Source organism: Ambystoma mexicanum, chromosome 14 (assembly GCF_040938575.1).
Source record: "Ambystoma mexicanum isolate Mex_15411 chromosome 14, UKY_AmexF1_1, whole genome shotgun sequence".
Classification (NCBI taxonomy): Eukaryota; Metazoa; Chordata; class Amphibia; order Caudata; family Ambystomatidae; genus Ambystoma; species Ambystoma mexicanum.
The window spans coordinates 131,870,004-131,896,456 of record NC_090940.1 but is presented as its reverse complement, the minus strand read 5'-3'; the positions used below and the strand labels follow the sequence as shown (position 1 = coordinate 131,896,456).

Sequence of the window (26,453 nt, the reverse complement as noted above, 5' to 3'; positions counted from 1 at the left end):
TGGAGCACTTTCCTGTTTCCTTGATCTTCCTTGGAGTGTCGGGGTTTTGGTGTTCTCTGGGGGCAGTTTCTTGTCGCCAGTGGTGTTACTAGTTGGTGCATTACGTGCTGGCCACACGTACATGTAGGGGTTTTTGTCTGGTGATGGTTTTGGTGTGATCATTCCCTGTTTCCAACAAATTAGGGAGGGAGAAGTGTTGTAATGAGCTTTCTAGCTGAGTGGATGACATCACTGCTTAATGGAATGTAGTGATGTCAGTGTGAGTGGAGTGTTAGTGTGTGAGGGTTCTATGGTTGGCAGTTGGAGTTATGCTGACTTGGAAAGGACATGCCAATGTTTTGTCCCTGGCATTGAACTACAATAAATCTACTTAATAACTTACCTGCTGGCTCGGGTGTCCTTCAGCTTCCAAGTTATTACACATTCATACAGGACCACGGCAAGGAACGCAAGACACGAGTGGCCATCTTCATCCTGGGTAACTTCACTGGTGGCATGGCAAAGAAATTGCTTTTTAGATGCCGTTGTTTTAGATGGTTTTTCCACATGGCCCAGCAATTCCCCACTGATAACACTCCTTGAATGTTGTGAGATGGTGCTTCATATTCTTTTTGCATGCCGGCGTGCAGGTTGGTGGCTTGGTGTTGCTATTTTCTAAACTTTCGCGTATTGCTCTGGTCTAGAAAGTGCCTGTTCTTCTGCGGCCATGGGGGGTAGGTTTAAGATAAGTTGCTTGACTCCAGACGGTTGTAGCATGCATGTGGAAGAGTAGCTCACTGCAGGGCCTGCAGCCAAGGAACATCACAGTCTTCCGCTTGATCCTTAAGGTGGGTCCTTTATTGTCGAACAGTGACGTCACACGCCACAGGCCGTAAATGCGTGCGCACTGGGGTCTGCGGCCTTCAGACAATACAGTATCCGGCAAGGGCCAAACTAGTGTGGCGGCTTCTCATACGTTACGCGCCATGCCCTGCGAAGCGCAGATAATAATACGGCCCATTGATACAGGTTGCACCACAATGAATGTCTTTATGACTGAATAGTTTTTTTTAAAAATACCAAACACGATGGTAAGTTATAACTCGGGAAGGTTCATGAATGAATAGATCCTGCTTGGATTTGAACAGGTGAACTGCTTATTACAAATAAACGTTGACTTTGCAACAGGCGTTCAAACCACTAATTTCTATTTCAATAAATGTGTTTTTTTTTTAATTTGCAATAAGCATAGATTCTACAATGGACTGTCCCCCACACCAGCCAGAGAACCGCCTACGAGTAACACAGCGCTCAAGACAGCAACGTACAGTCACAGCCTTAACCTCCCTGGTGATTTGAAAATACTCTTTCCCCAGAGAAAAGTATTGCCGAAATGTTTGTCATTGCTATGGTGACAACGGGCTCTGTCTGGAGTGAAAGCCCGGGAGTTGGAGGGTTGCAGTGACTCAGCTCTCCTACAAGGCGGGGAACGAGCTCTGTTTGGCGCAGATAAGTCCTGGCTTTTATTCATTCACGCTGTGCCTATTTTTGAAAAGCGAAAAAGAACTTTGATCTTTGGCAGAGTGGCTCGCCTCTCAGAGGGAACTGAAACAAGCAAGCAGGATGACCGAACATGAAGACTCAGCAAAGGTAAGGAGACCAGATCATCCTTTATTATTATTAACTAGAACATTGCCAACCTGAGTGTAAAATGAATCAGAATGTGTGATAACAATTAAAAGAAAGATGTGGTATATGGGGCTATGTAACACACATTTCACCGGTCAAAATGCAGTTTTGCACGGCCTTAGCTCTAGGGTGAGCATTGCCCCAGTGGAAAAAATGCATTGAAAAAATATGAGCACAGTTTTATTTTGAGACCCAAACTGCATGGAGGGAACCACGCTTGTTTGCACTTCTCGACAATAGGTTCCGTCCGTGCAATGCAATTTTAATCCTTTAAGTCACATAGTGGTAAAGTGCAAAACACAGGCAAACTTACTTTTCCACTAGGTGATTGAAAACGTGTAAATGCCTCCCAAAATCAATGTTTGCGGTAAGCGTTTACAATGGCCTGTTATGGAATCCACCTTTTACCAGGTACAAAAGTCAAACGGAATCCATGGGTTTACCGCTGGCATGAAAATGTCTTATTGGGGGAAACCTGGTGGAATTCGCTTTCTGCTCTCCAAATCTGGCTGCCAAATGAATGAAAATGTGATGGATCTGAAAAGTGGCAGCAAAAAAGTGATGCCGCTTTTTACCTCCACATTTTCCGATCTGCTGTAACGGGAAAATTACCTCCTGCATTTTTTGCACCAGAGCATTTTTTGCCCTGGTGCTAATTTTGTGTAAAATTGAGCTTGCGCCAGTTAAAAGTCTCAGGGGGTTATTTTCTTTTAACACACAAATTGCATGGAGGGGACCACAAGGTTCCCTTTGTGCAGTTTTCAACTTTTATAACAGTAGGTGGTAAAGTGTAAAACACAGGCAAAATCTTTGAATCTTACCTTTCCACTTAGTGTTTGGAAAACTGTAAATGCCTCCTGTATTTAACGATTGCAGGAGACATTTACAATGTCCTCCACTTGCTTTTAACACTTGGAAAAAAACAGGTAGATTGCATTGGAATCAATTGGTTTATCATGAGCATCAACATCTCATCCTAGCGGTAAACCTGATGGGCTTGGCAGGTGGATTGGAAAAGCTGGTGGAGGTGTTAAATCAGTTCAGCTCCCCAAATCCACCTGGCAAATCCAGGAAAATCCTGTAGATTGCAAAAAGTGTCGGTCAATATTTACTGCCCCTTTTCCCACAACCTTCCTGATTAGTGGGACTTGCAAAATGACTGTCACTTGGGTTTATTTTGAATGGGGGTGAAGGTGGAGCAGATTATTTACTGGTCTCCATGTGTAAGTTATGATCTGGGGGTCGTTTTGACCACTTCCAATTGCATTTTCTAACACGTACTGATAAAGAGTAAAACACAGACAAAATAACTTTGCAGTTTGCACCTAACTTTTCCACCACGTTTTTAGAAAAGTTGAAATGCTTTCCGCAATTAACAATTATGGGAGGCATTTACAATGGATTCCCATGGAATCGGCCTACTTTTATCAGGTGCAAAAGACAGTCCATAAAGACTCCTTTGCACTACCGCTATGCTGATGCAAAACCTGGCAGACTAGGTAGGTGGATTGAAAAAGCTGTCAGACGTGTTAAGCCAGTTCAGATATCCATATTAGACTGTCACATCCAAGAAAATTTGGCAGATCAGAAAGAGTGGTGGTAAAAGTGTGCCTCTACTTTTTCAGATCCACAGACCTGGAAAATCACCCCGTGTGTGATTTATTCCTTATTTGTTACACAGAACTGGGGGAGGTGGAACATAAAGTCTGCTACTGCTACTTACTACCGCTATGTGCAACAAATCCGAAAGCACCTCAGCCTGCATTGAATTTTAATGCGGGTGAAGATGCTGGAATCCACATGTCATTCCATATCTGGCACATCTTGATGCATGGGCCATCTTACCGCAGTCTCTTTTTATAGGGGTCAGTCCTGACACACCCCCATCTACCTCCTCTTAGCTCATCCACCTCGCCTACCCTTATTTTACTTTTCTCCTATCCTTATTTTCCTCCAAAACCTACAGCAGTAAAATGCAGTAAGTTGACCCACGCTATGTGGAATCAATAGATATTCATGTAAATGCTGTTCGCGATGCACAGACTTGGCTGACAACATTTACACATGTGGAGCTTTTATCATTGATAGACCCTCTGATGAATGTTTTTACTTCGCCCTTGGTGAAGCTTTAAAACCATTAGTACCCCAGAACTTGAACAAAAGTCCTGGACTGGATGGAATTCCGGTTGGCCTTTATAGATGTTGGTTGAATATATGGCCCCACATCTAATAAACGTTTTTAACACAATGGTTACCAATGAGATGAACCCATAAAGTTGGAAAACTGCAGTTATTTGTATATGTACAAAAAGGCCGACAAGCCTTCCCTAAAGTCGATTGATCCAATCTCTTTGTTAGGATGTAAAATGTGCACTAGCCACTAGCCATTGGCTAGTAATAATGGACTCTTGGTGAGTACCCAATGGTGTGATGTCTGTATGTATAGCATGGAGGTGGCAAACAACTTTTTATGGCTGGCTAGTAGTTCGCAACTTGAGATTTTGCACCCTATCATTATTATACAGAGCATCAAAGCTATTTGTTTGACTTCTGTACAATAGAGTTGCTCTCACAAAATACTATATTGGAGGACCCACAGCTAGTATGTATAAAAGGCCTGGGTACAATGAACGAGGCCCTGCATCTGTACTCAATCTTCTCCAAGTATGTTGTGATGAAGGGAGTGTCAGGGGGTTATACCTGGCATTTATGGACCTCTTAACTACTTCAGATGTTGCTGATCAGGGGACGTTCACTCAGCACCATGGGTATGCCAGTTGAGCTCCTGAGGCTTTTCATAGCGATTCACAGGGAATCAGAGGCAGATGGTGAGCAGGTGCAAGTGGATCTAGGTCACGTGGCCTAAGCTCCACTCACCTGCCAATCACTGCTAAACTATTGGTGCCTTTCTGTTTTGCAGCCCCTTTTCCCTACTTAAGCAGCCCCCAGCCTCTTTTCCTTTGCAGTTGGTGAGCAGGTGCAAGTGGACCTAGGTCACATGGTCTAAGCCCCACCCACCTTCTTAGCCCTGCCTCTTCCTTTTTGCTCTTAACTCTTAGATCAAAGGCGTCTCTCGCCCGGGTGTCAGAATTGAAGGGCAGACGAAGAAAAGAGCAATTCCTGTCTGGACCTGTTCGGACTGGGAGGATCAAGGGCCCAAACCCCTGTTCAGACAACAGGTAAGCACGCGCCGACATGTATTTTCTCCCTCTGTCCCCAAATGCCATCCACACTATCACCAAGCAATGCCAGCATCAATGGCATAGCCCCTCCTCCAAGGCATGGATTCTGCAGTGCAGCAACCTCACTCACATCAGCCTCAAGCTCATCAGCACCCCCTCACCGTGCACACCACGGAAGCTGATGCTCACCAACGTCCGCTCAGCTATCACCCATGCACCAGACATCGCTAACCACATCACTACACACGACATTGACACCATCTTCAACACGAGACCTGGCTGACACCCACCTTTGCCTTATTTTTTGATCTGTCTATTTTTCATGTGTAACCTAAAGTTGTAACCTAAGCTGTGAACCTTCTTGCAACCACTGCGCCCTGATACCTTCGGGTCTGGCGCGCAATATAAATAAACAAACAAACAAACCTCCACCCACATCCTAGACGTCCTTGTCCGGACGGCTACCGCATCCAACACAAAGATTGGCCGAACAGGACAGGCGGATGCCTCAGAGTCATCCACAAGACCTTGTGGCACTGCACCACACTTAACGTCGACAACATTGGCTCCTTCGAAGTCTTCTCCTGCCACTTCCTGCTCTCCTTGACGGACACAGTCACCTTCCATCTCTTCTACAGATCACGCAAATCCAACACTCTGGTCACCACCATGTCCCTCACGCATGCCATAAACATCTTCCTAGGCGACTTTAACCTACCAGGCAACAAGGCCACCAAACCGATGATGGAAGCTCTCCCCTGCCTTCTTGACACGCTCAGCCTCACACAGCATACGAAAGACCGAATGCACGAGAAAGGTAACATCCTCAACCTAAACCTGTGTGCGCTGCCTTTCCTCCACTAAAGCTCTCCTCTCCAGCTTGACTGGCCATCTGGCCATGCCTTTCAACATCCTACACAACATCTCAGTAAAGCACTCCCAGCGGAAACCCATTAGAGAAACCTTCAGGTCCTTCAAGAACTTCCTGGTGGAAGCCCTCACGGAAGACCTCGGCAAACTCCACCTCACATGGACTGAACACCCCGAAACAAACCGCGATTCTCTACTGGAAGCACTCAACACCACCCAATCGCTCAGCCTCCAATCGACCGAAACATGCCTCTGAAATAACGCACCTGCAAACCAAAACTGTGAGCACCCTGGTACATGCAAGAACTCAACCTCAGCAAAACAGTAATCGGGTAAACAAGAGAAAACCTGGTGCCGCTCCAGGACTGCATCTGAGCTGGCACTCCTCAAGGAACTCCAAGCAACCCGCCGACAACTAATCAACACAGTCAGGTCCTCCTACTATCAGAACACCATAGCAGAAGCCGACAACAAAAGCAGAGCCCTCTTCAAAGTGGTCAAGCACTGCGTCAACCCACTACCCGACCCTGCCATACCACACTCGATCTCCATTAACACCTTCTTCATCGACAAAATTGGCAAGATTTGCCAACACATAGACACCATGTGTTCATCCACAGACCCAACTCATGTCCCTCCTTGCAAAATCTCCACACCATGGACAACATTCAAGGCACTCTATAGAGGACCTGGTAGAAACCCTGGCTGTACTCAAAGCCACATTGTATACAGATGACATCCCCCAGCATCCTCCTCAAGACTCGCCCCGCAAAAGCTCTCCTTGACTACCTGGAGATCATCAACAGCTCCCTAACTCAAGGCGCCTTCCCATCGACCCTTAAGACAGGAAAAATTCTCCCTCTACTAAAGAACCCTCTCTGGATCCCGACAACCTTGGGTAACTATTGCCCCAACACCCATCTTCCCTTCCTAGGGAAGATCATCGAAAAAGCGTTAGCCGTGCAACTGCAGCAACACATCGACACCAACAATCTCCTCCAAACCTACCAATCCGGGTTCAGACCCAGATGCAGCATGAAGACAGCAACCATACATGTGGTCGACGGCACCCTCAACATCCTTGATGATGGCCACCCCTGCATCCTGCTTCTACCGTATCAGGTAATAATATCGCCACATATATGGTCACCGTAAATAATATCGCCGGGAAAATGTCATGGCGATATTATTTGGGTGACCATATATATGGTGTAAGGGGCAAAACAAAAAAAAATGTGGGGGTTGCGGGGGTGTCCCCCGCATGTTCCATGCAATAATATCGCCACAAAAAACAACCATTTTTCAGCGATATTTTTGAGGCGCCATTATTACATAGAACCGCTTCTACTCGACCTCTCTGCCGCTTTCGACCCAGTAGACCACCAGGTGCTCACGGACACCCTATATTGGCGCATGGGGATAAGCAACCTTGTCCTACACTGGGTCATGTCCAACCTCGCCAACCACCAGCAGTTTGTTCAGATGGACTCCTCTAGATCGTCAATGCTACCAGTCACCTGTGGAGTCCCACAAGGCCCCTGTGATCTTCAATCTTTACATGGAGCCGCTGGGAGCCCTCCTAGCCACACACAACATCCACATCTGCCAATATGCCAAGGTCACACAGCTATATCTCAAGATCGACTCCATCAAGGACATCAACAGGCTCAAAACCTGCCTCTCGCTGATCCAGTCTTGGATGTCCAGTGCATACTGGAAGCTCAATCCCTCCAAGAACGAATTCCTACTTCTCACCAACAAAACTGAACACCCAGACATACATACCTGGCTATCAACTATGAACTCTGAGGGCTTCACACCAAGCTCACCTGCTGCTGCAAGATCCTTTGGTTCCACATCGACAAACATCTCTCTTTCAAGACACACACAGCTAAGAAAACTCAGACAGCTTGGTGTCGGCGCTCCCTCGTGCAGAAGGTCAAGCCCTTCCTCCCTCCCAACAGCTTTAGATCTACTGTTCAAGCCCTGGTCCTATCCCACCAGGATGGGGGCAATGTCCTCCTCAATGGCCTCCCCTCGTCGTCCCTTGTGCCCCTGAAAAGTCTCCTACATGCCTCATGAAGGGTCTACGCAGATACAACCACATCACCCCGGCCCTCATCAACCTTTACCGCCTCCCACTGCAGACACAAATCACCTTCAAGTCTTGCTGCATCATCTATAAGGCATTTGCCCTCAAGTCACCAAGCTACCTCGCAGAGAAACTCACCAGTCCGGCAGACAGCGCACCACCAGAAGCCAGGACACGTGCAGACTTCAAATCCGCTGCTGCAAAAAGGAAAGGACCAGAAAACAAGCCTTCCCTGCCTATGCCCTGAGACTATGGAACATCCTCCCTGTCAGAATCAGACTTGTCCCCACACTTACAATTCAGAAAAGAACTCAAGACCCACCGGTTCAAGGAGTCTCTCCTGCTCAACACCTAGGCCATCACGTCGCCCACCACTCCACCTGACTCGCTAACCGCGCTGCCCCTCTCCTCCCCTGCACACTGTACAGCTGTACCCCTCCTCTGTGCCCCCCTGTATCCTACCTACCGCTGTATATCTGTTCTGTTGTTACTTCTTAAAAGTGCTCCGTTATGTATTTGTATTGTTGTATACCTCTGTAAAGCGCTCTGTTGCTTCTCAAAGCTAATTCCGCTCTCAATGAATACCATAATAATAATAAAGAGGCGGTAGTGAGGTATAATGAGAGACGGAGTGAAAGACTTTGACTATTTGGGACACGTTGCTCAAGTGAACTCGACGGTATGGGCCATTTGTGAGCCAGACAAGGAAAATGGGCCATGTGGTGAGGGGCGGGGGGTTTGAAGAGGCCCGCAAAACAACTGTGTACATTTGAATGCCAATACATTGTTCCACAGCTCCGTTGGTGTCAAAATGTCCAACAAATGTAGTGCTTCGATTATTCTGAGGCAATACAAATGGTGGAGAATGCTTTTTATAGGTGCTTAATATGCCTAGGTAAGGCAGCCACCGTTTATACTCTTCATTTTGAAGGGACATTAGAATATTTGGAAAATCCATTTGGAATTGCCCCAACCTTATTTTGGCTCGTAGTCTGGTCTAAGGACCAGGCCTCTTTGTCAAAGATATTTTTTGAATGATTTGATGGCTAGTAAATTGTCTGATAGAGTGATGTGGCTCAATAAGAGAACGATTTTTATGCCATTATTCAAGGTCATTAGTTCCATTACGTGCCTTAATACCGAGCAATGGCAAGCAAATATTCGGTTAGGTTAGGTTATGGTAATAATTTGTTTTACTGTGCCAAATTACCACCCTACTAAGTCTCACAGTGTCTAGGCTTGTCTGAGAGTTGACTTATTGTGCCCACACCGTACCAAATCCTGTTGAAGGAAAACCCTATCTTCATAGTAAAGCAGTTGTTTCTGGGATATTTCCATTCTACTAATAGAGGAAGCCATACTTTACCCTCCCTATGGGAGAGTACAGGAGACTATCTTCGTGTACTGCACCAAGAGAGAGTAGAGAAAGTCATCTGACTGTACTCCACTGGTAGAAGAAGATATCCTATACTTTCTCACCCAAGACAGAGCAGTGGAAACCATTCAACTCAACCACACTTAGAAGAAATTAGAGGAAGCCACCCTACTGCACCGCATCCTGGAGAGAGGAGTGGAAGCCATCCTACACTAATCCACTAATGATGGAGGAAGCCATTCCACTGTACCACAACCGGGAGAGAATAGAAGTCACGCTAGCCTACCTCACCAGGAGAGAGTAGAGGTGTTCATCCCAACGCACCAGGTCAAACTGAGATATTCTACTGTTGTCTGCCTGAGAGAGAGTAGTGGAAACCATCTTACTGTACTATGCTAAGGGTAGAACTGTTGAAAGTATCCAACGCTACCACCCCCATTATAAAATTGTTAAAAGCTATCCTACTCTACAGCTCCCATGATAGAAATTTTGAAAGTCACAGGTAAACTCCCCTGCTCAGGAATCCATTATATTATACCCCACCACATAAAGAGTAGAGGAAACTCTCATAATGTAGCCAGCTAAAGCAAACAAGTTGAGGATGCCACCCCACTCTCTCTGAACCCTCCCAAAGATCTACTCACAGAACCTGAAAACGCACAAGTGACCATGTTCTACAAGTTCACTCTAGTTGTCCCATTTGAGGTGCATGCTCTTTAGGTAGTCCTGGAGTTTTAGCTTCTACCCCATGCCATTCTAGGCAGTGTGCCTCTGCCTAATTGATGGGGAAAGTGAAACTGCAATTAGCGGAATACACAATTATGTGTCCTAAAAATCACAGGCCTGGCTAACTATCTCGCTCATGGCATTTCTGCTTCATATGGGAAGGGCTGAGGACTATTTTGTTTTTCTTAATTACATGTTTGCCTTTTCATCCAATTTCTGTAATGCATTGTATTTAATTGGTTGTATATGTCTCGATCCTGGACTCTTCACTGTGCTTTTGTAGTGAGCTGATTACTTCCTTGACTGGTATTGGCTAATTTACAAGTGCTCTAAGTTATGTTATCTTGCATTTTTATAGCGCCCCCTGCCATAGTTTATGGCATCAAAGCGCTTTTGCCTGTCAGAGAGGCAAAGGAGGAGTATGATGGGTGATAAGTGGGACATCTTATACTAGAAAAAGGAGTTCCCTTGAAATCTCCTTTATGCCGAATTTGGCCAAAGATTTTAATACTTTGTGCAGGATTTCAGAGTAGTTTGAAGGTCTGCTGCAACTATTTTTTGTCACTTAAAAGCTGTTGAGCATTTTTATAGCCAGGACCGACTTGGGCGTATTTATTTATTGGGGGTTTGTATTGAGCTACTTTGCCAACAAGCCACTTCTAAGTGCCATCAAATAGCAGGAGCAAAGGGGGCGGAAAGAGAGTGAGGAGAGGAGGGTGATGATCACAGCTAACCTATGGGTTAGCCTCATGGACACCGGAAACATGTTTTAACTAGACATTTCAGTAACACAGGTTTTATTCAACTTCAGTTGTATAAGTGCAGTCACAGGTGTTGCCGGTCCCCTCACCGGCTGGTCAGTTTCGGGTGATGTTGAGTCTGAAATTGGAGTACTGTTGGTGCTTTGAAGATGCAATGGGCTACAGGGAAGTCGTTATTTGCAAGTTTGTCAAGTGAACCAGAGTCTCCCGGAACCCATTCCTTCTGTCCTGGTTTATTATTCAACACCTCTTTGAACGCTTTGACTTGAAGCTTTACTTGTTTTACCTGTCCAATTATATGTATGCTTGTCACTGCATGCACAGCACTGTTGGATAAAATAACTCCTTATAACAAGGTGACCCATCTCTACCTGCCATTTATCGGCACCTGCCAGTTGACAATTTCCTGATTTCCTTTCCTTTCTGTGCCAAAGCACCTTGATGGTGCATCAGCCCAGCGTAGGCCGTAAAAAGCTATTGTTGCTTTTACTGTTCCTTGAATTGCTAAACATCTATATAGTGCTTTGTTCTTTGATATTCTCTACTGGAAAATCTTGGTTAGAGAACAATGCATCTTAGGCAACATTTATAAAGCACAGTTGGAGCCGATGGCTGTCATGGTTGGTGAAAAGATGTTTTCCCAGGGTGGTTTACCCTCAGGGAAGTTCCAAACAGGAAGGAGTACAAATGCTCCTTTCTGTTGACAGGTGTATTGGGGAACAGCACCAGTGTTCTGTGCAGTAGGAAGAAGACAGACACATTTGAAATAGTTTCTGCTCGTCTGTGTGCATCTGCATGTGCAGACTCCCTTTATTAGATCATTGACGTGATGGTGCAAAGGTCATCATCACCTCTTTCACAAATAACTTTCAGACGTAACGTCCCTTCCTAAACAAATAGAATGCAAACATGCAACAGAATATATGAACTATGTATAGTTGTATTTGACCATGAGTCCTAGGGTGAATAGTTTTCCTCTCACACATACACAATATACTTCTTAGGATAACCCAGTAGAAGGTATGAGGATACCCAATCACAGATTCATTCTGTAGAGTTGTCGGATCAGAGGAGCAATCTTCACATTTGTTGGATTATGCTGAGGGTGGTGGAGCGCCCCTGTCAATGTCACTGTACATGGGATCACCAACCGTTGCTATTTGATGACCTCTTCATCTTCCCTATGGACATCACTTGTTCAAGGATCCTCTGAGATTCTTCCGCTGGTGGGTGGATGATGGGGAGTACCTATTTAAATAAAATATAACTGCAGGGGGTTTGTTGCAGATTTTTCCTAGCTTTGACCATTGATCCTTTTACGTTCGTCACGACCCAGGTTCCTATTTCAAATGATAGACTTAGTTTGTGTGTCAGGTGACAATTCTGTACCACTGTGGTATCTCCCAGGTCTATAGAAGATGGCTTGGTATTCCGTCAAACACTTACCTGCTTCTGTGGGACATCTTGGTCATTAATGCGACTGATGTCCCGAAATGGAGCACCTCACCAGTCACCCCATGAGAGCTTCGGCAAGTGCTACTCTTGTCGAAGCTTTTAGTGTGGTTCTATATTCTTTTCAAAACTAAAATAGAGCTCGCCTAATGCATCTTATTTGGCCCTGGTGTGTGCAGAAAGCCTTGTTACTGGTTTGCATGAACCTTTACACGTCCATGCTATCTCTGGGCGACACAGGGGTGATTCGTTGAAGCAAGATGTCTTTTGCTTGGAAAAAAATTGAACACTCCTGTCTTTAAAAAGGGGGTTAATTATCCATTTTAATGACAGACAAATCGAGCATTGCAAATACTCGTTGTGGCAACAGATCTTACAAACTGTACTTTGGGGAAGCAAAACCATTCATCGACAAGAACCATAAAGTGCCCGTTGTTTATGACCGTGACAAGATCCATACTTCTTAATTACCATGGTTGTTTGCTGTTTGCTTGTTGCCAGTGCTTGAGTGGGAGGAGAACGCTTAGGCATGGCTTTCGCCTGACACCATGCACATCTATGGAAGCGGGCATCCACTTTGGTCTCCAGCCCCTTTGTCTTATCTAACCCCTGTGTCCAGCATGAGCAAGGTTCAGCACTCTGTTGATCAGGCTGGCGGGTACAAAAGTTCTTGAGTCTCTGAGTAAGAGGCCCTCTTCAGAGAACAACAGCTCATTCCAAACTCTTCACAAATATTCGAGCATGTTTTTGGCCTTTGCCATCCTACGTTCTTGGAGCTGCAGTATTTTCTTCATGTTGCCCAAAACAATGGCTTCAAATGCCAGCCAGCCATTGTTTGCCGACACAGATGTAATTTCCTTCACTTACGTTGTGATGGGCACAGATGTCTGGATGATTAAGGGTACATGGCTACTGTCATAAATCATCAATGTATCAATTGAAAAGGATACGGTAACCAAAAAAGGATACAATTGGTCGGGCTCTTCCGGATCCTTTTTCACACGACTTGATTGTAGGTAGGTCAAATTAGACCTTCCAAATGATACAACTCTCTGACTGATGAAACAGGCAGAGAGATGGATCACTGGAAAGGGCGTGGGTATTGTATCGGAAGTACGCCTAGGATAGATAAAGTATCATAAGAAACTGTCCCAAAATCAAATCACTATTATAGCACAGTATTAGCATTAATTCAAAACACTGACCTTGTGGCAAAAAACTGAAGTATTCAACGAAAGTCTCTTGAAGAAAACCAGGAGTTGAACCAACGACAAAGGAGGGGAAGATTAGTAAGGGAGACTTATCCCGAACGGCATGAGGCTCACGCTAGATACCGGGTTGGTGCACCACAGGATAGCGTCCAAAGTACTGTGCACAATCACCTTCCAATAGTTCATGAAATACTTCCTTTCCCACGAAGAACAAAAATTAGAAGTTCACCTGTTAACTGTCATAGGTACCAAAGGTTCAAAGTAGTTTCAGAAAACCACGTGCAGGATTGCACGCGACAGCGTACACGCAGCCAGGATAGCCGCGCTTGGAGACAGCGTTTCCGCGTGGAGATTTAGCACGCAAACAGGATACGCGCAGCCCAGGACAGCCGTGCTTGAAAACAGCATCCGCGTATGGAAATTTGGCACGCGAACAGGATACACGCAGCTCAGGACATCCGCGCTTGCAGACAGTGTCCGTGTGGAGATTTGGCACGCGAACAGGATACACGCAGCCCAGGACAGCCGCGCTTGAAGACAACGTCTGCGTGAAGATTTGGCACGCAAACAGGATACACGCAGCCCAGGACAGCCGCGCTTGCAGACAGCGTACGCGTGGAGATTTGGCACGCGAACAGGATACGCGCAGCCCAGGACAGCCGTGCTTGAAAACAGCATCCGCGTATGGAAATTTGGCACGCGAACAGGATACACGCAGCTCAGGACATCCGCGCTTGCAGACAGTGTCCGTGTGGAGATTTGGCACGCGAACAGGATACACGCAGCCCAGGACAGCCGCGCTTGAAGACAACGTCTGCGTAAAGATTTGGCACGCAAACAGGATACACGCAGCCCAGGACAGCCGCGCTTGCAGACAGCGTACGCATGGAGATTTGGCATGCGAACAGAATACATGCAGCCCAGGACAGCCGCGCTTGGAGACAGCGTCCGCGTGGAGATTTGGCACGCGAACAGGATATACGCAGCCCAGGACAGCCGCGCTTGGAGACAGCGTCCGCGTGGAGATTTGGCACGCAAACAGGATACACGCAGCTCAGGACAGCCGCGCTTGGAGACAGCGCCCGCGTGGAGATTTGGCACGCGAACAGGATACACGCAGCTCAGGACAGCCGAGCTTGAAGACAGCATCCGCTTAGAGATTTGGCACGCAAACAGGATACACGCAGCTCAGGACAGCCGCGCTTGAAGACAGCGTCTGCGTGGAGATTTGACACGTGAACAGGATACACGGCTCCAGGAATTAGCATGTGGTGGAAAACACGCTCCAAAAGGCCAAAGAAGTTGCTGAAAGGAATGCGAGGACGCAGGTCCAGAGTTCAGCTACAAAACGCCAAAAATGAATTAACCAGAAGCAGCGATCGACGTTTCCACGCTGCTTATGTACGTACTGCCGTGATACACGTGACAGAACTAAGTCACGTTAATTTAACGACGTGAAAAATGCAGACGTCGTTTTCCGGGCAATGCATCGAACAACCTCCATTTCGAATAGAATGGTCAAGCGGGTCTATGGGCGTAACTCATTTTGTATGGAGAGGTTGTTCCCGGTCCAGAGATATGTCCAGCAGGCATGACAGCTACATCCTCAGCACCAACCTCTCCTGTTGGAGTTGTCAGGTTTTGGGACAAGTAGCCAGCGGCATTGTCCACTCTCAATCTATAAACAAGGGTTATATCATATTCCTAAAGTTGGAGAAGCCACTTCCCAATTCTTGCTGGGGGATACAGGGCTGATCCTGACATAATGGGGACCAGAGGCTTCTGACCATAAATAATAAACATGATAGTGGTGACCCTCCCAGAACAGCACCAACACTTCCTGCTCAATCTGGGAGTAAGTAGCCCTGCTCCTTTTCAAGCAGCACCCGACTTGTGTAGACAAGAGGTTGTGAATTAATTGTTGTCGGAAGCGGCTGGTTTCAGTTTGTTTTAGTTTCCAGTGCGGCTTGACAGCACAGTAACGTGACGTGACGAAAGATGACGAATCTAAAGAGGGGACACAATCGCTGTCTTGGCCAATGCTATCAGAAATAATCATGCAAGTCTGTCAGAAGCTGGGGGTAGTGCAGGCATCTCTTAAGTAGCAAACATTTTAAAATCACTAGTTGGAATACACAAGGCTTTAGTTCATTTAGAAATAACGAAATGAGAGCCCTGTTATTCGGGGAGAGTGACTTGATTCTATTACAAGAAACCTGGCTAGTTAATACACCACAACTTGAGGGTTTCAACTTGGCAATTCAACCAGCATATAGTAAAGCCAAGGGTAGACCGATGGGGGGTTTATTGACTGCCTGTAGAAGGGTCTTATTTAAGGAAATAACAGTTATAACTTACAAACAAGAAGGAATTCTTGTGGTAAGAGCAGTCACTCTCCCTGGTAACGCATCATCATTCTAAGGAGATAATAATTATCAATTTATATTGGAACCCAACCAGGGAAAAATTATTAGAATTTCTAGAATCGATCTCGGTAGTCCTTAGTGACACTAGGATTACCTACCCTGGGCCTACATAGTAGTTGCAGGAGACCTAAATTCACAATGCATTAAAACTAAACATAGATGTGGCAAGGGAAGAATTAAAGAAATAACAATCAATGGTAGAAAGTGGCTAGACTTCTTTGATGAATGGGATTTAAAACTTCTAAATGGATCGGTAGAAGGGGACGTTCCGCCCGCCACCACTTGGGGGAGGGGTGACACAGAGTGAACATTGGACTATGTCTTCTTATCTACAAACTGGTTTGGGAAATGTACACATTTCTCCGTTAAAGATGGGGGTACAAGTGACCATAAACGATTGGTAACACAAATAAGTTGGAGCTGTAGGGATACAATAGAGGTGTGGGACAATCGAGTAGTCGTAAATGCCAAGAAAAATCGCCTGGTTAAATATCAGAAAGAAGGCGCTCGTCTAAATCATGGTCTGGACAGACTCCGTAATTGGGATTGCCCTGAAGTCTTACACCAAAACTGTATGCCGATTACTTTCCATGACTTCATATGGTCAATTGATTGCCCAAAGATCATTCAAAAGGGTCATCAGCAAACCTATAAACATCATTTTGATGAAGCAATATGGGCAAAAAAATGTGAGAGGCGTAGACAACTAAGACTAGCAAGAAAGATGGCAAGAAGTTAATTAGACCTCGCAGTAGAGATAAAAAAAATCAAAAACAACTATAGGAGTTGGTCCAGACATCATAGAGAAGAGCTGTGGCAAAGTGATGGAGAAGAAATGCTACGTGCCTTGCAAAACAACTCATCACGTAACCTTTGGTCTCTTATCAACCCACTCAAAACTGATCAAGATATAGCTCAAATGAATAATGTAACAGAATCGAGCTGGTTGACCCATTTTTGTGACAAATACCACAAACCACAGGGAGTGCCGATTTTTGTGGGCCGCGGTGCAAATTGTGGGTTGAACTTCGATAGAGAACACGTCTTAAACTTGATCAATAAATCCTCTGCGTCCAGATCTGCAGGCCCCAATGACCTCACCTATCAAGTCTTTAAAGGAAATGGGACGTTGTGGGCAGATATCCTGTATACATTATTTAGGGGAGTGATAGATAATAGATCGATTCCCCCCTCTTGGAGGACGGCGATTATAGTCCCTATTTTCAAGAAGGGAGATCGTAGAAATCCAACAAGCTACAGGCCAATTACGTTGCTGGACGTGGAGAGTAAGCTGTTCACTAGTTTAGTACTAAGAGAACTGGAAACCTGGGCAAAAGAGAATACCATAATTCCCAAACAACAAACAGGGTTTAGAAGAGGTCACTCCACATCCTTGAATGGTATTATACTAGCCTCCCTAGCAAATCATAAAGATAAAAAAAATGTAGGTAGACTTTATGGTGCGTTTGTCGACCTGTCGAGCGCTTTTGAAAGCTCTGGCTTAAGATGGAGCAGAAAGGGGCCCGAAAACACTGATAAACATTCTAGTAAACCTTCACGAAGGAAATACAGCTAGAGTAAGACTTAATCTAGCGGGACACCTGTCGGACTACATAAGTATAAATAGGGGAGTAAGACAAGGGTGTATGGTGGCACCATTTCTTTTCAAGTTTTATCTCGGAGACTTTGGACATTTTATAGAGTTCTCAGCATTGGCAAGCACTAAGGTCGGCTCATTAGCAATTAAATGGCTTATGTATGCCGACGACATTGTCCTACTAGATAGGACTCCTGTCGGTCTGCAAAGACTGCTGAATGCACTTGATGCGTACATGAAAGTAAATGATCTGGTGGTAAACCCGGAGAAATCAAGGGTTTTAGCCTTTGGAAGTAAAGGTATTAAAGGAGCAAGATATTTTTGGTCAATAGGTGGTTGTTTGATTCCTGTGGTAAAAGAAGTTGTGTACCTTGGCATCACTTTGCATGAGGTCCCTACAGTTGGGACACAGTATGGAGAACTGTTGACCAAATGTACACAACTAATAGCACAAATGAGGAAGATCTTGAACTTGTATGGTAAATTTTCAATCATGCCAATAATTAAGTTTTACGTGGCAAAGATTATTCCTCTGCTACTATACGGAATTGAGGCAAAACCTTTACTATGGTCAATAGTTTGGCAAAAACCTGAGAGTTACATCTGGAACCAGGCATTAGGTCTGCCTAGAGGCCTCCAGACGGCTACTCTCAGGTACGAATTAGGTTTAAAATCTCTTAAGATCGCAGCGGAGTGGAAATTAATTTCCTTATACAGGTCAATTTTGGTGCTAATGCCTAATGCACTGTACGAAGATCTTCTAGACAACTTGAATTCAGATACCTCACTAACTCTGAGAGAACTTAGACAGGTGGCAGAAAATCTACTGATCTATTGTGAACAAGATAAACACACATTGATCGCAAACACATTGAAGGTCAAGAAAGTCCTGACAATAAGAGATTGGATTACCACATCAGATATGGTGAGGTCTTCCTCCATCCCCATATCCTTCTTTAAGTATGGGAAAAAGCAGGGTTTTGTTCCTAGGTATCTGACAAAGTTCCCAGATGCGAAGGGAAGGCAGAATTTCTTGCGAGTACGCCTGAATTTGATCAAGACGGGTGCAGTACTGACTAAATGGGACTCACAGAAGCGACTAGGAGTCTATGTACGGAATGCTCAGACCCAAGGAAACAAACGCTTGAGCATTTATTGAGATTCTGCAAAGTCACCTGGGATACAAGAGTTAAATACCTGGATAATTCAGTTGGGTCACTCGACCGGTTCTCATCAAGTGCTTTTTGGGAAAGAATGATTGCCGGCTACGAAACTAAATTGACACTAAATGTAATAAGGGTACTGCAATATACAGGTTTTATTCCACAAAAATACTGGTAATATAATTGTTGTAGTCGATAGGAGATGCGTTTGTATGTTTATTCTATTCTTGACTGTTGTTCAATTATTTTACTTTTTTTATTATTTATTTTTTCTTCTTTTATTATGTGAAAATTGTATGAACTTGTATTAGTATATTGCAATGGACTTTGAGCAATTTTTTTTAAGAAGTATGTGTAAAAAAACCAAATGCGGTTATATCACAATAAAAAAAAAGAGGTTGTGTAGCCCCTTATTTCTGCCTTTGTGATAGAACAGCATCTAGTTTGAATGGGCTGGTGTACAGCATGATTTGAGATAGGAAGTTGAAGTCAAGATAGGCAATGATTGTGTCTACTGTCACAGTATCCTTAGAATCTCTCTGAATGTCTTTTCCTCTAATGCAGTGCACTCTGTGGAACATCGGAAGGAGGAGATGGACTCAGGGATGTCATGTTCAGGCTGTTTTATTTAACTAAAAGAACAATGCCTATCTGTCCATCCTGCTAAGAAGGATTTCCCTACCTATGAACTAAAACTAAGGGTGCTTCTCTACTGTAAAAATAAGAAAAGATAGTCCTCAGTCCAAAACCTATCTAATATCTGGCCCTACCACTTAAACAAAACAACAGAAGATTAGGCTAGAACCGTGGCCTCTCAGTTCATGCTTTATCCAGCCAATGTTGTTGGGATCACTTCCAGGGCAGTGTTCACAGTTCATCAAAGAAATATTCTTGAACATTCACCAAAGCAAGCTCCTTAGGTCTTTCTTTAAGTTCTGCATAAAAAGTTGAAAGTCTCGGTATAAACCAAAAGTCTCTGGTCCTTTAAGGGGAGATAAGATTCCCTTCCTCCTTGTACACCAATTTGGCCCTTTTGTTTCCGACCCTTTTTCAGAGTCTTGTCCAGGCTCATTGAACCCTCCAAGTTCTCTTTTCTTTATACATTTTATAAGATTCCTTGTTTCCTCAGGGCCCTCCAGGCCTCTCTGGGTGTTTGGCTGTGTTAGATGTTAGATGTTGTGGTGCAATTGGTGGCCCCTGCCAATATTCATAACTCTGGTTTCTTGGGCTCCCATAACCCTCCTCATTAGGTGTCTTCTTTGTGTTGCTTCACGCTCTCCTTCCTCCTTCCTGTGCAACCCTGATACCTTCTTGGTTGTCGGGTGTGCTCCAGCGGGATGAAATCACAGCGTGGACGTTACTGCTCGTTCTTCTCTTTCCTCTCTCTGCTATAGAAGCATTTGCTTCTCGGATTCTTCCTGTCTCAGCAGTTTCATCGATCCTCATACTCTGAATGGAGGATTTGTTCCTCTGCTCCGTTCTTCTCTTTGCTGTCTCAGCTATAGAAGCATTCGCTTCTCAGATTCTGCCCGTCTCGACAGCTTCATCGGCCCTCGTACTGCTAACAGAGGATTTGTTCCCCCGCTCTGCTCTGGGTGTTCGTTTCCAGGCCCCAGGCCCACAACGGCTTCAACGTGGTCACCTTACCAACTGAGACGGTTATTACGCCCCGTCTCCTTCACGGCAGTATCGGCGTATTCGGCGCCGGCCGTTCAGCGTCTCGCTTGATCAGCTCTGTTCTTCCATGTCACTGCTGTTTAGGACTCCTCTTCCTGCATTCAAGCTTCCTCGTCTCTTTATTCATGCTGCTGTATTTCACAGGGGTGTGTTGTTACAGGCCTGCCCCCTCCACAACTACAACAGCAGGCACAAGCATCCGCTTCCTCTTCCTCCTCTTTTTTAGATCAGCAACCTTCCCCAGACAATTAGGACTTAGAAGAGAGGAGGACACGCAGCAACCATCCCTACTAGTTTTGGCTTATGTTCCTAATGAGCAAGAAATAGCAGTGATTAACAAGAGACTTGGTTTTGTGCCTACTCCACGTTACGATGGGTTTCAGACTCGAATAGAGATAGGGCAATTGCTATGCAAAATTCACCTTCGACAATTCTTTTCAGAATCAGACCTTTGATACACAAATTAACAAGAGCGGTTTGCGTAGCCGTTCCACCTTTGAACCTCCAGTTACTAGCCATACTCCTGAAGCGGAGGTCTTTGCCAAGCGAGTTTGGCTTGACTTAGACCTTCTTGAACTTAAAAAGACATCTGAAACTTTCCATAATTTCAGTAATGCTGAAAGAGCAGCCGTGAAGAGCTTGGCTCAGCACCAGGAGGCTCTTATACGTAAGGCTGATAAAGGTGGAGCATTGGTGTTACAAAACAGAACGGCATACATCACCAAATGCTCAAGGCAACTACCGGACAATTCCTTTTATCTGCAGATCACTGAAGATCCTACTATGAGACTCTCTACTCTAATTTGACAACTTGGATAAAACACTACAGAGGAAATGGATTTGTAAACCAACAATACTTACATTCTATACTCTCCCTAAAATTCATAAGTCGTTGGACAATCCACCTGGTGGTCCCATAAGGCTCGCTGTTGGAACCTCTGTCAAAGTTTGCATATAAGTATTTGAAACCTTTTGTGTCCACCATGTTTTCTCACATTCAAGACACAACAGAGGTCATTAATTTGATTAAAGGTATGAGCTATGACAAAAACAAACAAATGCTAGTCAGTTTAGACATTATGTCCTTGGACACCTGCATTCCCCAAAGAGATACCTTATAAGTATTGGAAGAAGTGCTGCTTACTAAGAGAACTACTGCGGTTACACCCAATAGTTTCATTCTTTGGTGTGCTGAAATGGCACTGACTGAAAACTATTTTAGTTTTAATCGTGATTTGTACCATCAAATCCAATTTGACAGCCATTGGGTCCCCGGTGGCCCCGACAGCAGTTAATTTGTATGTTAAGTTTTTTGAGATACAAGACATCTATCAGGATTCCAATCCATTTTTAGAACAGATTTCTCCATGCAGGTGTTTCATTGACAATATTTTAATTATCGGGGATGGCTTAAAGACAGCTTTTCTCGACTTTGTTGATTGGATTAACCAACAGAACCTATATCTGAGGTTCACTTCCACTTGTAGTAATAAGAAGTAAACTTTTTAGATATTACAATCTGGGTAGATTACCAAGACAAGGCATTACAAGTCAGACCTTTTCACAAACCAACCGACAGGAATGCCCTCCTTTCTTTTGACAGCTGTCATCCACGTCATACACGTGAGAATTTACCATTTGGTCAATTTTTGCTGCTCAAACGGAACAGCACGCATAAGGAGACCTTCTTATTGGAAGCAGAATCACTCAGTTCCAAAATAAGAGCAAGAAGTTACCCTAAAAAAATAATCAAGAGGGCTCTTAAAAGATCTATCAATAATAACCGTGAATCACTCCTGCAATATAGAGCCAGGACCATGGAGAACTCAAAGATGGTATTTGGGAGCACTTTTACGAACAAGTCTAACAAAGTAACCAGGATTATTAAAAAGAACTGGCACATTCTTGAAGGGGGTGAATGCCCTTTAGAAATCCCCTTGTGTGCTTACAAGAGGACGTCCAACTTGAAAGAACTACTGACCAAGAATGACATTTCACTTAGATCTGCTGAACAGAAAAGTGTCACAGAACTCTGGGGTTTACCTCCAGTCAAGAGTCATTCACCTTGAGGCTGTAGTGTTAACTGTAAGCTTACGGGAAGGTCGACTGAGGTCGACATAGGCTTACCGAGACCATGGACACAGTCTCAGTTCACTAATTACAACTCCACTAATGTGGTTTACGCTATTTGGCGTCCGTGCTCAAATCTATATAGGCACGACTGAATACAGAGTTAAGCCTAGGATCAATGAGCATAGGAGTAACATCAAGAACAAGGTTCTAATGGCACCATTAGTTGGCCATTTTCTGGCGATGGAACACAGTAGTGAAACACTGAGATGGATGGAGATAGGTCTCAATGGACAAGTTGAGTGGCTTAATTGTTAAATACAATCTTGGCTATAGACAGCCAGTTTACAGAGTTGGTAAATTCTCTTTTGTTCTTTCTCCCTCAGCTCTGGATAAGACCTGAGAGCATCAACCGCCAGCATAATGTTAGAATAAGTGTATTTCTCAATCCTGACTGCAACTATATGGTGGATTCATACAGCCAGTTTAAATTCAATTCAGTTCTGTTTATCCTCCCGCAAGGGTTTTAAAATGGATATAGTACCCGACTATTGGAGTAATTTTAGATGATTACACTTGTCTTTTATATCAATTGCTAAGCCAATAGCTGCACGCAGTTGTTTTGATGAACAAACTGTCCTGTTCTATATTACCATGGTTGCCAGGTTACCTTTTTATTGATACAGACTGGCGTGGCATTTGACATTTGAGCATAGAGAAGCATGTGATTTTGTTTTCACGTTCACTTCCGCGCTACACGGTCGTCTTATTTTGAGTTCTGCGCAGATCATGTGACCAGCCTCGCAGAGAGACGACCTGTCAGGAGGAAGCTGTATCTTTTTACCAACAGTAAGATGTTCTATTTACTGTGGAACAATGCAAGGTTCTTTTGGGCTATGCGCGTCTGCTGCTGGTACATTTTACACTATATATGCGAATGGAACGTGACATGCCACTTCTTTACTTTTGTACTTTTCTCTAGTGCACCTTGCACACTTCGGCTTCCCGTGGTACAGCCCTACATATCGGGGGATTTGTATCAAGAGACGACCGAAGGCGTCCTTTGACGTGGACGATGACAGAAGGCTGCCCATTGGTTTCGGGCATTTATTGCTGCAGGGCACCATAGGTAATACGTTCTATCAATCCAGTACCCTTGAGGTACGGATCAGAGTTTCATGTGACTACGGCCTGTGTATTTTCAGGAGAGAGTCACATTGTGATTTTCGTTCATATATATCAGAAGACGCTTGTACGCAGCACGCTAGAACGTGCTTTTACACAAGCTATGAACCCAGTCAATTTAGTTTGATGACATTGGACTTTGAGACTGCCATACGTCTTTTAATGATTTTGGATAATGAAGAGTAGGCCTTTATAATCTGTGATGACTACACAATGATTTTAGATAGGGGTATGTCTGTGGTTAGCTGTTGTTATGAGAACACTAAGAGATCTGCAGCCTCATTATGACCCAGGCGCTAAGTGTTTAACGGTGCCGTAAAAGGCTGCGGCGCCGTTAAACACCTAGCGCCTAATTACGAGGTCCCAGCGGTTTTACCAGCCGTTAAAGTAGGGGCCTGTAAAGGGACCTTGGTGCTGATTACTGTACCGCAATTTGCGGTACCTTAATTAGCGCCTTCCCCATTCCCATTGAGCCCTATGGGGCAAAAATGGGAATGGGGAAGGGCCATGGCGGCATGGGGAATTACCGCCCCACCAACCTCGGAATGGGGTGGTAATGCCCCATTCCGCCATGGCGGACTTCGGCATGGACCATGGTGCTAATAGCACCATGGTTTAGCGCCGGAGTCCTAATGAGGCCCCTGGTGTTTTTCATACAGATGTCGTGGATTTTCTGATCATACTACCCTTCCTATTTGTTTCTCAGCGGCGGGTCGACATATGGGACGCTCAAACCTGACCGTGTAAAGAATACTTAGATACTACCTACACGGTAAGCCTTGAAAGGGTGGGTTGTTGTGCCCCTAAGGCTTTAGCAGCTACTACATTGGTATTTATTTCTGAATGCTGCCTATGGGCCTCATTACACGGTAGGCGGTGAGCCATGGCGCTATTAGCGCCATGGTTCATGCCGGTAAAATACGGGCACCGCCTTGGCGGAAAGGGGATTTACCGCCCCATTCCAAGGTTGGAGGGGCGGTAAATCCCCCTTCCGCCATTGCCCTTCCCCATTCCCATTTCTGCCCCATAGGGCTCTATGGGAATGGGGAAGGCGCTAAATACAGCATCGCAATTTTGCGGTGCCGTAATTAGCTCCGAGGTCCCTTAGCGGGTTGGATTTTAACGCCTGCAAAAATCAGGCGTTAAATCCCCCAACCCGCAAAGGGACCTCGTAGTAAGGCGGTAGGGATTTACCGGTACCGGTATTTTACCGGTACCGGTAAATCCTACCGCCATCCGTGTAATGAGGCCCATCTTTTCTCTCTACTCTAGATCCTGGACGTTCATCTTGTGTGGGTTTTGGGGTTGTTGGAAACCATTTGTGAATGTGCATCTTTTTTTCATATATACGTTGGTCCCCTGAAGAAGTTCTCGGACAGTTGTTTCAAAATTAACAGAAGAACGAAACATGTTGGGTCTGTAAGCACTGGACCTGGTGGCAGTGTGGTTAATGAGCTTATTAGGTTAGGTTTATCGCCTTTCGTTAGGAAAGGATTTATTCACCTAGGACCATTCAGTAGGTTAAAAGGTGACCCATATTAATTTCGGCCCCTTTTTTTGGTTTAATAACGTTTGCTTACATTTTATTGTTGATGTACACTCTATTTGTTTGCACTTTAGGTAACTTCAGCCTGCAGTAGGCGTTGTCTACTGGAAGGTGTTTTTAAGATTTACATGTTTGCACTAGTGATTTTTTGGCTTTAGATTTTTGTAATGTTTTATTGTTATCCACACCTAGGTAATACACTGAATATGTTTTACGATGATGTTTTTTGTACGATGTTTTTAAAAATGTTTTAAGAAAATTATTTGTGTTTTAATAAAATTACATGTATTAACATCTATGGTCACAAACCTTTACTCAGTACCTATTTGGTACATCGACTGAGTAGTCCTGTTTCAAGAGGAGAGGTTGAAGCGACATACAGGATCTTTGGTCTGTTAGTGTCCATGGTTTGTTGTAGGCCTGAACCCCTGTGTCATTAAATTGCCCTTGGTCTCCTTTTGTATTATTGTGTGTCGTTCTTCACCAGCTGATGAGCTCAAGGTGCTTCCAGAATTACCCCGAGCCAAAGAAATAGAAGCAATTTCATTATGTTTTGATTGTCACACAGAGATGTCATCAGTCTTTTCCACTCCCATATATAGGGTGTTCCATATGGGAATGGGAGTCCTTGTCTGTAGAGGGGAGTCACTCCCAGTGAGGTTCCGCTTTTTCAGACACCTAGGGAGGGTCATGATTAGTGGGCTAACCTCCCTAGCCTCAAAGTGGGTGGCTTTCACCCTGGGAAGAAGGGACAAATTGCCCAGATTTGTCACAACTCCCAGGTGGAGTCCTTACTGATAAGGTAATGCCATGGCTAAGAGTGTGTGGCTCGGCCTTTAACAAAATGCCCACATTAGTTCACCACCCCAAGAAGCACTGGACATCTGAGGAGTTGGCAGGCACTGCTGCTGCATCAGTGTCCTTCACGTTGCAAGTGCCAGCGAATAGGCCCTCCTCTTGAAACACATACCCAAAGAATTCAATGCAGGTAATGAAAAATGTACATTTGGCTTGGTTGAGTTTCAGACGTTGTTCTTGCAACCAGGCCAATACACTGTCAAGACGTTCAATGTGTTCATCCTCACTGGAGGCATATACTAGAATGTCATTGCTGACATTAACACACCAGTCAGTCCATCTAGCACGCTCATCACTGTATGCTGGAATACCTACGCCACAGGAGATACTCTGAAACTGAAGCGTTTGTATAGTGTGACGATCATCCAAATGGCATCACTTCTCCCCATAGGGGAGCCCCTTACCATGAGGTTAGGGAGGTGCGGCCGCTAACCAATAATCCCCCTAGGGGTGGTAACACACAGGAGGACCTCATGGGGAGGAACTTTCCTCCTGGGGATAAGGTTGTGAGTCCGGGGCACAGCACCCTTAACTCCCGACCCCACAGGGTAATCACAACAGCCAAACCTTCTCTACCTAGGATACAGTCTGAAA

General features: G+C 44.8%; 1 protein-coding gene across 2 annotated transcripts in view; it reads left to right on the top strand.

The window, feature by feature from the left end:
• Nucleotides 1–1,273: 1,273 nt before the first annotated feature.
• LOC138527490 (galectin-related protein-like) overlaps nt 1,274–26,453 on the top strand; it is a 93,117-nt gene continuing 67,937 nt past the window's right edge. Inside the window, exons 1-2 of one of the 2 annotated variants that reach the window (XM_069638724.1) lie at nt 1,274–1,629; nt 4,728–4,847. In XM_069638724.1, coding sequence (XP_069494825.1) covers nt 1,603–1,629; nt 4,728–4,847 — 147 coding nt within the window. In that variant the 5' untranslated portion in view covers nt 1,274–1,602. The remainder of the gene's footprint in view (nt 1,630–4,727; nt 4,848–26,453) is intronic. The other variant, XM_069638725.1, reaches the window with a different exon arrangement.